The sequence below is a fragment of the Varanus komodoensis genome, unplaced genomic scaffold, assembly GCF_004798865.1.
Source record: "Varanus komodoensis strain SLA01 unplaced genomic scaffold, ASM479886v1 scaffold44_3, whole genome shotgun sequence".
In the NCBI taxonomy this organism is placed as follows: Eukaryota; Metazoa; Chordata; class Lepidosauria; order Squamata; family Varanidae; genus Varanus; species Varanus komodoensis.
This window is the reverse complement of record NW_025336010.1, coordinates 5,331,642-5,343,210: the sequence shown is the minus strand read 5'-3', so window position 1 is coordinate 5,343,210 and position 11,569 is coordinate 5,331,642. Positions and strand designations below refer to the sequence as shown.

The window sequence follows — 11,569 nt, the reverse complement described above, 5'->3', positions numbered from 1 at the left end:
GCAAAAGATGACATTTTTACACCAACGAAAACTGTGGAGGGCCCAGGCAAACTCTCCACAGGGGCAGTCAGCGTGTGTGTGTTGGGGGGAGGTCCACCTTTCTTCTAGAGAAGCCACAAGCCTTCTCTTTGCCCAGTGGCAAAGTTCATGTTTTGCTCATGTCTTACCCAGCCAATCACCCTGGGAAAATTGGGGGTGAGGCGGGGGTCCTGGTAATTTGGGAAGGGGAGAACAGGGATGGTTTTTCTCCAGTTCCACCCACCCCACAGCCAGAGAGGCTGTGCAAAGCTTCTGATGCCACTGGGGCTGGAAGGAACATGACTCCCAAAACTACCCAAGTGACCCTTACTGGGGAGGGAGTAGGAGGAGGGCAAGAATGTGACTGAGAGGGGCGGTCCTCACGCAATAATCCATGCAGTCCCGCCAAGGGGCACAGACGGCTCCGCCCAGGGATGGCTCCCCCGTCCGTCAGCCGCGGGAAGAGGGTGGTCACCGTGGGATGGCTTCCCGCGTCTTCTCCGGCCCACGCGAGTGGAGGCGCCCCCCGGCACACGTGGCCTCCGTCCCTCGTGGGAAAGTCCTCGGGGCACTGTCTTGCCTCGGTTCATGCAGGGAGAGGTGGAGGAGGGCGCCTGTCCGTCTGCCGCTCCAAGGCCCACCCGGCCCGGCACGGAGCGTTACACTAAGGAGGTGACGGGCGGGATCTTGGAGCCCTCCTCCTCCCAGGGCTGCAGGTTCTGGAGCGCAAAGAGCGACGAGTTGTGCAAGCAGAGCGGGTCGGGCTGGATCGAATCGTTCAGCGACTTCTGGAAGGCGTCGTGCTGGAGCTGCAGCATCAGCCGGCTTGCCTGTTGCCTCTCAGCTTCCCTCTCTTCCGCCGTCTGCCTCCTAAAAGGCAAAGAACAGAGCAGTCGGACCCGTCAGGCAGCTCCACCCCGAGGGACGCAGCGAAAATACCCCCGGGGCCTTTCCGCGGCGCCACAAGGGTCACAGGCCCAGGGCCCTGTTCTGAGCAGTGACCAGAAGGACACCTCTCCGCCCCCCCCCCCCCGCAATAGGGCAGGGCTGGCCGGTCGCTGTTAGAAGCTTCCTAAGGCAGTAAAGGACCTTAAGATCAAGCGGCGGCTGAAAGGAAGTTGCAAGCCACCCCGTCTTCGCCTGAGGAGCCGCGTTTCCCCTCGTCCTGCCTAATCTGCGCGGCTTCACGCCGAGGTTAATCGCGGCCCAGGTTTACTCGGGAGCAAATCCCAGCCACCGTCCCCAACAGGGGGCCTCACTTCCCCGGGCCGTACAGTCGCGGTAGGGCGCGCGTCTCTTGGGACGCGAACGCGCGCCGGACCAGGGGCCTGGTCCCGGGCAATTGGGTTCAAGCTTGCGGCCCTTTTACTCTGAGCTAAAATCCTTCAGAGATTGTACTGTTATTTTTATTGTGAAGCAGACAAGAACGCGTGTATCCCCGCTTGGCAATTCGGATCCTCTGGGACTTTATTCCAGGTCGGTGGGGTTTTAGAGACGCCCAGGTGTGTCCAGCTGGCTGCAGGGAGATCAGATGGTGGCGGATCCTCGTATGGGAGGGGTGTCGGTGGCCCTCGAAGCCGCACGCACATGAAGGAATCGCCCCCGGCTCTTTTTATAGGCGATACCCCCCATCGCCCCCCCCCCCGCCGCTGCTGCCGCCGCCCCAGCGCTTCAGAGAAGCCGAAAGGTGTCGGTGTTTCTGCTCTGCGGGAACGGAGACTCGCGCTCTGTTGCCGCCGGCATTTCTTCCAAGGCGCTTCTCCCGCAAATCGGATCCAAAATGAGGTTTCTTCACTGTTCCCTTCGAGGCAGCAGCTCTCTCTACTTCTAAACGCGGACACCTTCCCCAGATCTTCTTCCCCGCCATCCAGTCCACCTACATCCACCCAAAACAAAACTAACAACAGTCCTCAGTAGCGAATCTCAACAGGCTAGTTTTCAAGTGGGTTAGTTTTACCGAAGGTTTTGCTAGTCCAGTTGGGGAGCGAGGGTTGGGGAGAAACCGAAGGATGGCCACCAGCAGTCACAAGCCCGTTAAGTCGGACTGCTTGTCGTGTGAAGTCGATTCAGAAGCCCGAATCCGACTATCGAATTCGAAGCTTCCTTGAAGTCGAAGGAACTGATTTTGGCCTGACGGTCACCTGCAGGGCTCCGGCCATTGCGCGTAACCACTTTGTGGATCGCCGCCTTCAGGCCCTGGTGTTTTGTTTTTTTCCAGGAATCGTTTCACTTCCGGAAATAGCCGGCCTCGGTCTGAGCGGAAATATCAGAGCCGCAAAAAATTGTGGCTGGCTTTTTGGTGTACATGGAATTCGGAGCTAGCATACATACGCACGTTCCAAAAACAATCCAGTTTCCTCCTCGAATTTGGAAAACCTTGTCAGGGGAAGGGCTTGTCCAGAAAGTAAAGCCGGGTGGTGGGAGGAACTAGCCAAACCCCTTCAGGCGTCGACTCGCTGCTTAGGGGAACCCCGGTCCCAAACGGGTTTATTCGATGAAGCCGCGGCTCTTTCTCCCCCAGCCGTTTACATCGGGTTCTTTAGGACAAGAGCAGCGCACCTCGGGAGTCATGCCCGTTTTGAAACAAACGAGCAAGCCGATGGTTTCCAGGCCAGAGTCACGCAAGACCATCCCACGCATATTTACTCAGAAGTAAGTCCCCATGGATCACTGGAATTTCCTCCCGAGTAAGCAAGTTTGCACAAGATCGCGTCTTCTAAGTCCCTTAGCTTACAAAGAGGATTCTGTAAGGTTTAAGCGGCGCATGGTTTAGCAGAAGCGACCGAAACTCGTTTACTCGGAAGTAAGTCCCACGAGACTTCGCTAGCGAGCAAATTCATACCGGACCCGAGTTCTTGGGCCCCTTGCACCGCAATCGCAGTTTGATTTCGATAAGGTTTCCCCTTCTCCGCGTCTGCCGGCCCCTTCACTTGGTTCAGCCGTGAACCTTTCCAAGCGCATTTTAAAAAATCAAGGGCAAGGATTCAGCGTTACTTTTGGGGCTAGAAGCCTCGGCCGGAGGCTTCCCCACTTGCTGTTGATGTTCTTTGAAATCTGCTGAAGGACCTTGAAGACCCGCCTGAAATGTGAATTGCATCTCTCTCTGGCTGATATTAAAAAGCAAGTTACAGAGTCCAAAAGTTAATGCAGGGGAGGGGAAAAATGGAACAGAATGGGCTGCAGAGAAAAGAGACTCAAACAAAGAGAAAACCAGAATTTTTGAAAGTTATTTGTTAAATTAAAGGCTAGCCAAAGACACATTTTCTCCAGCCAGGAAGGCAACTTAAGAAAAGGAAAATAATGTAACCGTGCTCAAATAATGCCGGTTTTTAAAATAAGCAAAAATTGATTTACATTTCTATACCACCCAGGGGCCAAAGAGAATGTGTGTGATTTTCTCTAAAGTAATTTTAGATGAGAGTGAATGAAATCCATCCATTCTCAGATTCCTAAAATGTGAAAAACAATAATCAACAATATGAATATGTCTGTGCGTGTGTATAAGGGACGAGGGGGGTTGCCTCATTGCCTAACAAACTGGAATTATTACTGAAGTTCTATCTCACCTCCTTCCCTCTTTCCACCACCCCCACTACCGCACCCAGAGGTCTAACAAAATCTAATATATTCATATTTTCAGCATTGATCATCGACAGAGTTCATTCATGTGAATGGGTGTCTTGAGGACTTAATGAAAGCCCCATGGCTGTCAAATACTTTGGAAGTGAAAGGCGTGAAGAAGGTGGTTTGGGTCAGGCTATTTGTCCATCCAGCTCATTTACTGGGAATTCCACGCCCTCAACTCCTATTGTTTAGCGATTATTGGGAGGGGGGGAACCACCCTTTCATGAAAGGGTTCGAAATGGGAGGAAGGGGGGCTTCTAATTTGACTATTGCAGATGGTTAAGTAGCAAGACAGTTATTTTTATTTAATTTTTATGTTTATGCATTTTTGGGAGAGGTTGGGGAATGGGAAAATCAGAACCAAACCTGTTCCTCTGCCATTCTGTGCAGTAAAGGCCACAACTGAAAGAACACCAAAAGGTGAACATTATTTAAAAGTGAAACATCTTAAACGCGTTCAAAGGCCAGGTAGCGAGACTGATGCCCATCAGTTTTCAACTAACAACGAAAAAAACACTGTCCAGTTCAGAGTGCACTAAGCAAGTTTCAGGAACTAGACTTTGAGCTTCGGATTGTGCTGGCACAAGGAAACGCCGGGGCTTCCACCCAGAATAGTTCCAGAGAAAGCACCTTACCAACTAGAATTTATCAGAGCGATCGAGACATCCCTGCTCAGAAATCCGTCTTACCAACTTCAGTGGGCCTCGCTTCCACATAAGCATGCCTAAGATTGCAGCCCCAAATGACCTAATCTGAGATAATTGCAACTGTGGAAATTGTTCTGGCAAGTGTTATCAGCTCATTGGCTAAAACCAAGACTGCGCGCCTTCATAGTCTTTGTTGCAGCCACGTCGTTTCTGCTTGAGCGCCCGTGTTGCAGCCGCTAACCTCCAGTTCTCGGGAATATGAGGACCCGCCCGGCTTGCTGCGTTTCGGTCCCGTCTTCAAGGACCAGCAGGCACCAAACAACAAGAAACCAGGTGGAAAGAAACCGCTTTGCACAATACACCAGAAAGGCATCCACCTGCCGCAAAAGATGTGCAGCATTGGGAGCCTGCACCTGGGCCTCTGGGTCAGCCGGGCTTAGTTTGAAAAGCGGCAGGCCGAGTGGCTGCAAGTCATTCAGGCAACGGTGGCTTAACCGCGCGATCCCAAACATGCCTACACAGGAACAGCTTCACGGGGCTTCGCGCATTGAGATGCAGGCTCGATTTCTCCCACAGCTGTTCGGGATCAGTTGGGTATCATCCACCTCCCGGTGTAGGTCTTGCGCTGAGCAGGGCCCACACTTCACGTCCTCTGCGCCTGTGCTCGCACGTTGGGAGTGGCAGGTCCGGCCCAGGCAACAAGGCGCAGCGGCCTCTTCGGAAGTTGATGACACGGAGGGCAGGCACGCAGTGTCGCTGGTGCCTTTTCAAGAAGAGGGCCCGCCTGGCCCCAGTTTCAGGACCCCGCACTGCCCTCAGTTCCCGGCTCCCGCCTGGCTCGCTCTTTGCTCCCGCCTTTCTCCTTTGACAGCGAGGGGCACCCTCGATCTTATTTCACTGGCAACTTCGAATGAATCCCATGCTTGGGGTTTGGAGAAGCAGTAAGTAGAAGAGTTCACCAAAAACGCCAGTAGAACTGGGACCGTGACACACGGGGAGGAAATAAATCCTTTTATCCTGCCCCACCTACAGGCCATTTTACAGGAAACGGCTGCCAAAATTGAAGGATCCGAAGTCTGGGGGGGGTGACTGAATTTCAGTCAGAACTTGAACGGAGCTGTCCGCAGTGCTGAACTTGTTTTCAGGCTAGGCGTCTAGAAGCTGCGTCCGCCGGGGAACAAAACAAATGAGAAGCGCAGGGCTAGATGAGTGCCCATTCCTGCCCCGAGCAAGACTCTGGGGCAGAGGTCTAGGTTCCCACTCTGCCCCAAGCGCAGCATGACTGCCTCACCGAATTTCGGAGGAACTGGAGGGAATTGATGCTAATAATAAGCAGAGCCACCTCAATGGCCTTTCAGGCTGGAGTCCTGGATCACCTCTCTGCGTCGCTACTTCTCTCTCCAGTGGAAACTCTCACGATGCCTGTGGAACAGACGAAGAACCGAAGGCTGCCCTTTGTCCTTCGTCGGTCCTAGCTCTTCTCCTCGGTTTCATTAATATACTGATCTCTCCTGGCTTCTCGGCGCTGCCATTTATTTTAGCAGAGCGGAAGCAAGTCTGACCTTGCCACTTAGTCACTGCCTTTCCCGACCATGAACGCAACGAATCCATCAGGCACTGCATGGATCTCTCTTCCTTTTGTCCATCCCGAGCGTCCTTGCCAAGGGATGCCGAGAGTGACTTTCCCTTGATGGCCTTTCTCCTTGCCGGGGATCTTCCTTTGATAAGCTTCTGCACCTGCCTGATTTTCAGAAGGATCAGAAGGATCAACCAACAAACCAAATCCATGGAGAAACCAGGGCATTTTGCGCATTTGCGTGGGTAAGTGCAGCGTGTAGATAGGCGGGGACAGCCCCGTCCCTTCTCTCATCTGTCCATGTGCCTGTCTTTTGAGAGATATGAGGTGGTCTGAGGAAGGAGTCCACCCTGCATGAGACCTGGCACATCCCCATCGAGTACATGTTTGCTTGGGGAAAGAGGCTTCCTCGGTTCCCCTGGGCCTCCCTTCCAGATTGGCAGACTCTCAGCTTGCAGCACTGCGCATCCAGAAAAGGAGACTTGTGTGACCCTGCTCTTCCCTCCCCACATCCTCTTCAGGATCTCAGATGCAAGAAAAAGGGAGACAAGCACCCCCAAGGGGTGGGCTGAGGGTCAGGGGATAAGAAGCTTAAAAGGTGCAAGACAGGAGGCCTGTAGGATTTGGGGATCAGCTCTGGGGCACGAGAAAGAAGACTTCAAAAGAACAACAAGAATGGGGCCTCCTGAGCATGTACAGAGTTTTCCCTTCACTTCCAAGCTGTCCTCTCTGCAATCAGGAAGTTCCACCTGTCTAGACTGAGGGTCTCCCCTTGGGGATTGGTTCCCAGGCACTCGCCTCGACAGGAGGCGAGGGGGAAGGCAGGAAGCAGAGAGGTGCCCGGCCCCTGTCTGCTCGCTCCTGCACCCACCCAGCCACCCGCTCCAGATCCAGGGACTCACCGCCACTTGGTCCGGCGGTTCTGGAACCAGGTCTTGACTTGCGCGTCGGTCATCTTGAGCGACTTGGCGAGCGCCGCCCTCTCGGCTGAGGCCAGGTACTTCTGCCGGTGGAAGCGCTTCTCCAGCTCACAGATCTGCACCCGGGAAAAGGACGTGCGTGGCTTCTTGCGCTTGGGTGGGGTGCGGTTCTGGTAGGGGTGCCCGATCCTCCTCGTCACCGTGAAGGGGGTGAGCGCCGCCGCCGCTGCGACACACAAAGAGGCAGGTGAGAAGCGGCCGTGCCGAGGGAGACTCTGCTGCTCGCAACCGGCGCCAGCCCCAACCCCAGCCGTGTCAGGCGGCCGGGCCACGTCAGGCCAGCCCGCCTGGGTGGCTGGAACATCCGGCTGGGGCAGGGAGGGAGCTCTGTCCTCTTCCCTCCACAGCACACCTGCGGTCAGGAGGTTGCGGAGCTCCACTCAGGAAAGCCCCTCGCATTCCCATCTGGGGGTCCAGGCCAAAGCAGCAGGAGCTGAAGGCGTTCAGGCACCCGGCCCCGGGTTAGGTTAACTACCACTTGGTGCGGAGCGGCACCCCTTCCCTCCGCCGCCCCGCTTCCATTATCTGGGCGGGTGGAGAAAGGGGTGCCTCGTTCCGCCCATGTTGCAGCCCATGCTAAGGTGGGATGGGGACTCGAACCCTCCCTGCCCCCTCCCTGCCCCCTCCCTCCCTCCCTCCCCCTTGCGAGCTTGTGAAGACAGAATCCAAGTGATTCTGGATCTTGCCCTGTAACACACAGAGGCGAGTGGGTGTGCCCAGTCCTGGGCGTTTGCAGCGGAAAAGCTGAAATCAAAATACTAACGGCAAAGCCGAACCACGGCACCAAACCTCGCACACACCCCTCGCCCTCGGCTGCGGCAGGGCCTGGGATGCAGCGAGAGGCCAGGCAGCGCCTCGGAGGAAGCGAGCGAGAGCCCCCGACGCCAAAGTTACGCTAAGCAGGAACCATAAGACGACACTTTCCTTTCCTTGCTGTTTATCCTTTCTATATCGCTTTTCTGGGAATTTAAATTGCTTAGTGTAGATAGATATGAGTATTGGTATAGCTATAGAGATATAGAATCGGTAACACTGAACAATCGTATTTGCCAAATTAGGCTTCAGTGGGAGCTGAAGTGGACAAACTGCAAACACACCTGGAGAGTTTTCCCAGTCAGTGCAGAAGTATTATTAATTATGATTAGCAGTAATAAGATGCATGTTATACCACCCATTCCAGAGCTTCCCGTATATTTTCTCTGTCATTCTGTTCAGAGTTTTGTAGATGTCCATCTTCAGGCACCCCAGTTAAATATTGTCTTTCTTCTCTTCTCTCTCTAACACATATACATGCCTTCACCCTGAAGTGCATGGCAATACTCGACTTGCGTGGCCCCTTTTTTTATGTGGAGTTTCTAAGCGGGTCCATTTCCCCTGTTCTCACCCTTCATCTAATCCACTTTTTATTCAAAAGTATTTTGATCACCTAATTTCCTCTCTGTGTCATCCTCGCACGCTCGCTTATTCCCCGTAATTGGATTAGGCATGGCGATTTACTCGCCTTCTTCTCGGGCTCTTATATATGGCGCCTGAAATATATGAGGTCCACGATTAGGATTTTGAGGAAATCAGGATTTATTAAGACTTGTGGGTGGTAGTTTTCCCGGTCGGCATTATTTCTAGGGACGCGCGTGCAAGTGTGTATATAAAGCAATCTCTCTCTCTCGGAATCTATCCATAGCTATATACATGGATAAACAAACAGTATAGATGTATACATGCACACATAAACACACATAAACTGCAGAAGTATGGTTGACCCACTGTAGGTCCTTTTTGTCGTCCTGACCACCCCAACCTGGAAACCACCGTTTGGTACCACGCTGTACAAAGAAGTTTGCCGATGGGAACGAAATGCTGTACCGCTTTGTATTGTATTTATTTCTCTTAAAACAAATTATCTTTTCGCCCAACACCCGATGAGGAGCTGAGCATATATGTCAGATAAGCAGAGCAAACAAAATCCCCCTGCAAGACCTGTTTACACGCTGCAGAAGAACTTCGGGCGAAGCGCTGGACCGTCTCTTGGTCCTGTTCTGGCCGCCACCCGCCACCCCACGCTTACCTGTGAATCTGTCCTTGACGAACCGCCTGCTGCTCTCCATCCAAGGGAAGTTGAGGCTGCCAAGGCTGGGTACAGCTGGCATGGCTGGGATGGCACTAGAAATTGGAGGTGGCACTGCCCCAGGGATGGGTCTATGAGCTGGCACCCGAATCACGCCAGATGGAGCCAAGCTTAGATTCACACTGTAAGATCCAGAGTCTTCGAATGGGGCCCCGATGCCAGCGAAAGAGCCGGGGAGGGAAGGGTACGGGGCGCTCGTTCTGCTGCTGACGGGGCTTCCCAGGTAATTTGTGCTGCCGTCTGATCCTCGGGGGGCGGGCTGGGAAGGGGTCTCCTGATCAGAACTGTTTAAAATCTGATCAATCCCGAAGCTGATGGGTTCGTGTTGATGCGGTGTCTGCGTGTTCGTTGGCTGATCCATCCTTGGTGAATAGAAATATTGGCTCAAACGTGGGTGGGGGGAGAGAAAAAACCGTAAGAATTCCCCTATAAAAACGCTCCCCTTTCCTTTTACAGTAGATCCATGTAAGGTCCCGGTTTGTATAGATGTCACACTGAAACTTTGCCAACAGTGGTCCAGCCCGACAGGCTCTGTGTCATCTTTTTTGAACCAAACCTTGAGTTTCAGCTTCTAATTTCTCTCCAGCAGCTGCCATTGGCCACAACAAACAAGCCTCTCTCCTCCCATTGGCTCCCGGGTTTCAATAAAGGCCTAATTCATTGGAATAGGAGCTTAGGGACTGTTCCATGGTGACATCATTTTAACAAACGCACAATAGGTCAAATTTATTAGCTAAGATAATGCGGGGCGGATATTGCAAAGAGCATCTGCGATTGTTGTCTTTGGAAATTAGCGATATGAAATTGAACAAACCTTAGCAATTACTAGGCGAACGCCTCCGCCCTCCTCCCTCCGCTCCCTTCGCCACCCTTTGCAATCATTAGCAAATACGCTCGTTGAACAGAATTCCAAGCTGGGAGAGGCGCAGCTCGACCCTCCTCGGCGGATTAATCTGGGATCGATATAACTCTTTCCTATAGTTCTTTGTTTATAAACATTATACAGAGGGTGCGAAGGGTCGGGGTGGGGGTGGGAGAAGAGCGAGCGCGTGGGGCCCTCTGCCCCATTCTGCTCCTCACCGCCCGTCCCCGGGACATCCATTTTCAAGCGATTTGCTTCTCCCGATACACGAGAGGGAGGCCGGGGCCGGGGAAGCCTGCCGCCCGCCGGGCGGCGGAGCGCCACCCCTTCCTTCCGTCCCCCTGCCCGTTCCTCGGGGCTCCCAAGGCGGCGAAGCTGGGCACACTTACAGCAAGCAAGTGCCCATCGGAGCCCGCTCCCGAATTAACGTGCCCAGAGGACGGGCCGGGCGCCGTGCACTGATCCGGAAGGGCCGAGCGTCTCTCTGGCGGGGGAAAGCGGCTTTCGGGTCACGGTTAGGGCCAGCACAGAAGGAGGCTCTTTGAACACACACAGGCGCGCCTGCCCTCGGAAACGGGCGAGGAAGGCAGAGAGGAGCGTCGCAACGGGCCACCCACGGGAACGCTGCGCTCTCCCACAAAATCAGTTTTCGGGGAGGGACAAACCCCCCGTTTCTCGAGAGGACGGGACGAGCGCGCCGCGGCGCCTTCTGCGCCCGGCAGAGAAGGCTCCCGGGTTCACCCAACTCCTTTCCCGGGGCCTGGACGGGCGCGCCTGGTACCTGCAAGACCTGCCGGTGGAGAAAGAGCCGGCGACAGTTACAGTTAGGCGCCTGGGTGCGTGTACACCGGGAGCAACACTCACACACTCCGGAAAGGAGACCAAGGGGTGCCCTGGGCTGCCCGCGGGCTCCCCTTCCGCCCCTGCCGGCCTCACGTCGAGCCAGCGCCCGCGTCTGCGTCCCGGTTCCCTCGCCTGCTTCCCTCCGGCCCGGCCCGGCCCGGCTGTGCTGGCACAGGACAGCCTTCCGTGCCGAGCGTTTGCGGGAGGGAGCAGCCCAGAAAAGGGTTCCGTTTTGGATTAATTTGTTGCAATAAAACGTACCGTCACGCCGTCTGGCTTTGTGAGTTTGGAGACGCTCCCTAACGTCCAAATTGGACTAAAAGCGTTAAAAATTAAATAACGCTCAAATGCATTTACTTAGTTTCCCCTTTATAAAGGGAAATGAAAACAGGGAATAGAATTTTCCTTTTAATAGAATGTAATAGTATTTGATCAGCACCTGTTAGGGCCGATTCCGTGATTTCAGAAAGCGGTGACAAGGAGGGAGTATATTAGTTTTTAAAGCTTAGGATTCAATTACCGCAACACACTGAATAATTTAAATGGCAACAGTAAATGCAAACAGACCTGTGGAGTTTATTGGGCTGACTGCACGGAAAGGCTGCGGAAGGGATGCGCTGTCCCTCCTTCTCCGTTTCCCTTCCTTTCCCTTTGCTTTGACTTTCCCCGAATAAGTCCTAAAGGAAGATAGACCGGGTCATCCTCTCATTATTAAAGTGGGTATTTGGGGGGGTACTTTTATCGCAGATCACGATATTTATTTTCGCACAATCACGCCGCTGCCCATCTTTTTTCCCTCTTGTGACAGCCCCGCACCCCTCGCACACAAAGATAAAAAATTGAGACAGACAGTTTTATTTCATTTTCCCTTCCGGAAGCGGCGAAAAGATCATT

At 53.8% G+C, this 11,569-nt stretch overlaps 1 protein-coding gene across 1 annotated transcript; it reads right to left on the bottom strand.

Moving 5' to 3' along the window:
- Positions 1–677: 677 nt before the first annotated feature.
- TLX3 (T cell leukemia homeobox 3) lies at positions 678–9,331 on the bottom strand. The gene is made up of 3 exons (XM_044444309.1): positions 8,911–9,331; positions 6,768–7,011; positions 678–888 (listed from the first exon to the last, which is right to left on the bottom strand). Exons 1-3 carry the CDS (start codon positions 9,329–9,331, stop codon positions 678–680), a joined length of 876 nt encoding a protein of 291 aa, XP_044300244.1.
- Between the last annotated feature and the right edge of the window lie 2,238 nt (positions 9,332–11,569).

Bases quoted from the DNA above. Each gene is read 5' to 3' on its own strand.
- TLX3 (XM_044444309.1), bottom strand. From the start codon at position 9,331: ATGGATCAGCCAACGAACACGCAGACACCGCATCAACACGAACCCATC. The intron at 7,012-8,910 runs GTAAGCGTGGGG...TGTGTGTCGCAG, and splicing joins CGTCAAGGACAGATTCACAG to CGGCGGCGGCGCTCACCCCC. The intron at 889-6,767 runs GTGAGTCCCTGG...TTTGCCTTTTAG, and splicing joins AACCGCCGGACCAAGTGGCG to GAGGCAGACGGCGGAAGAGA.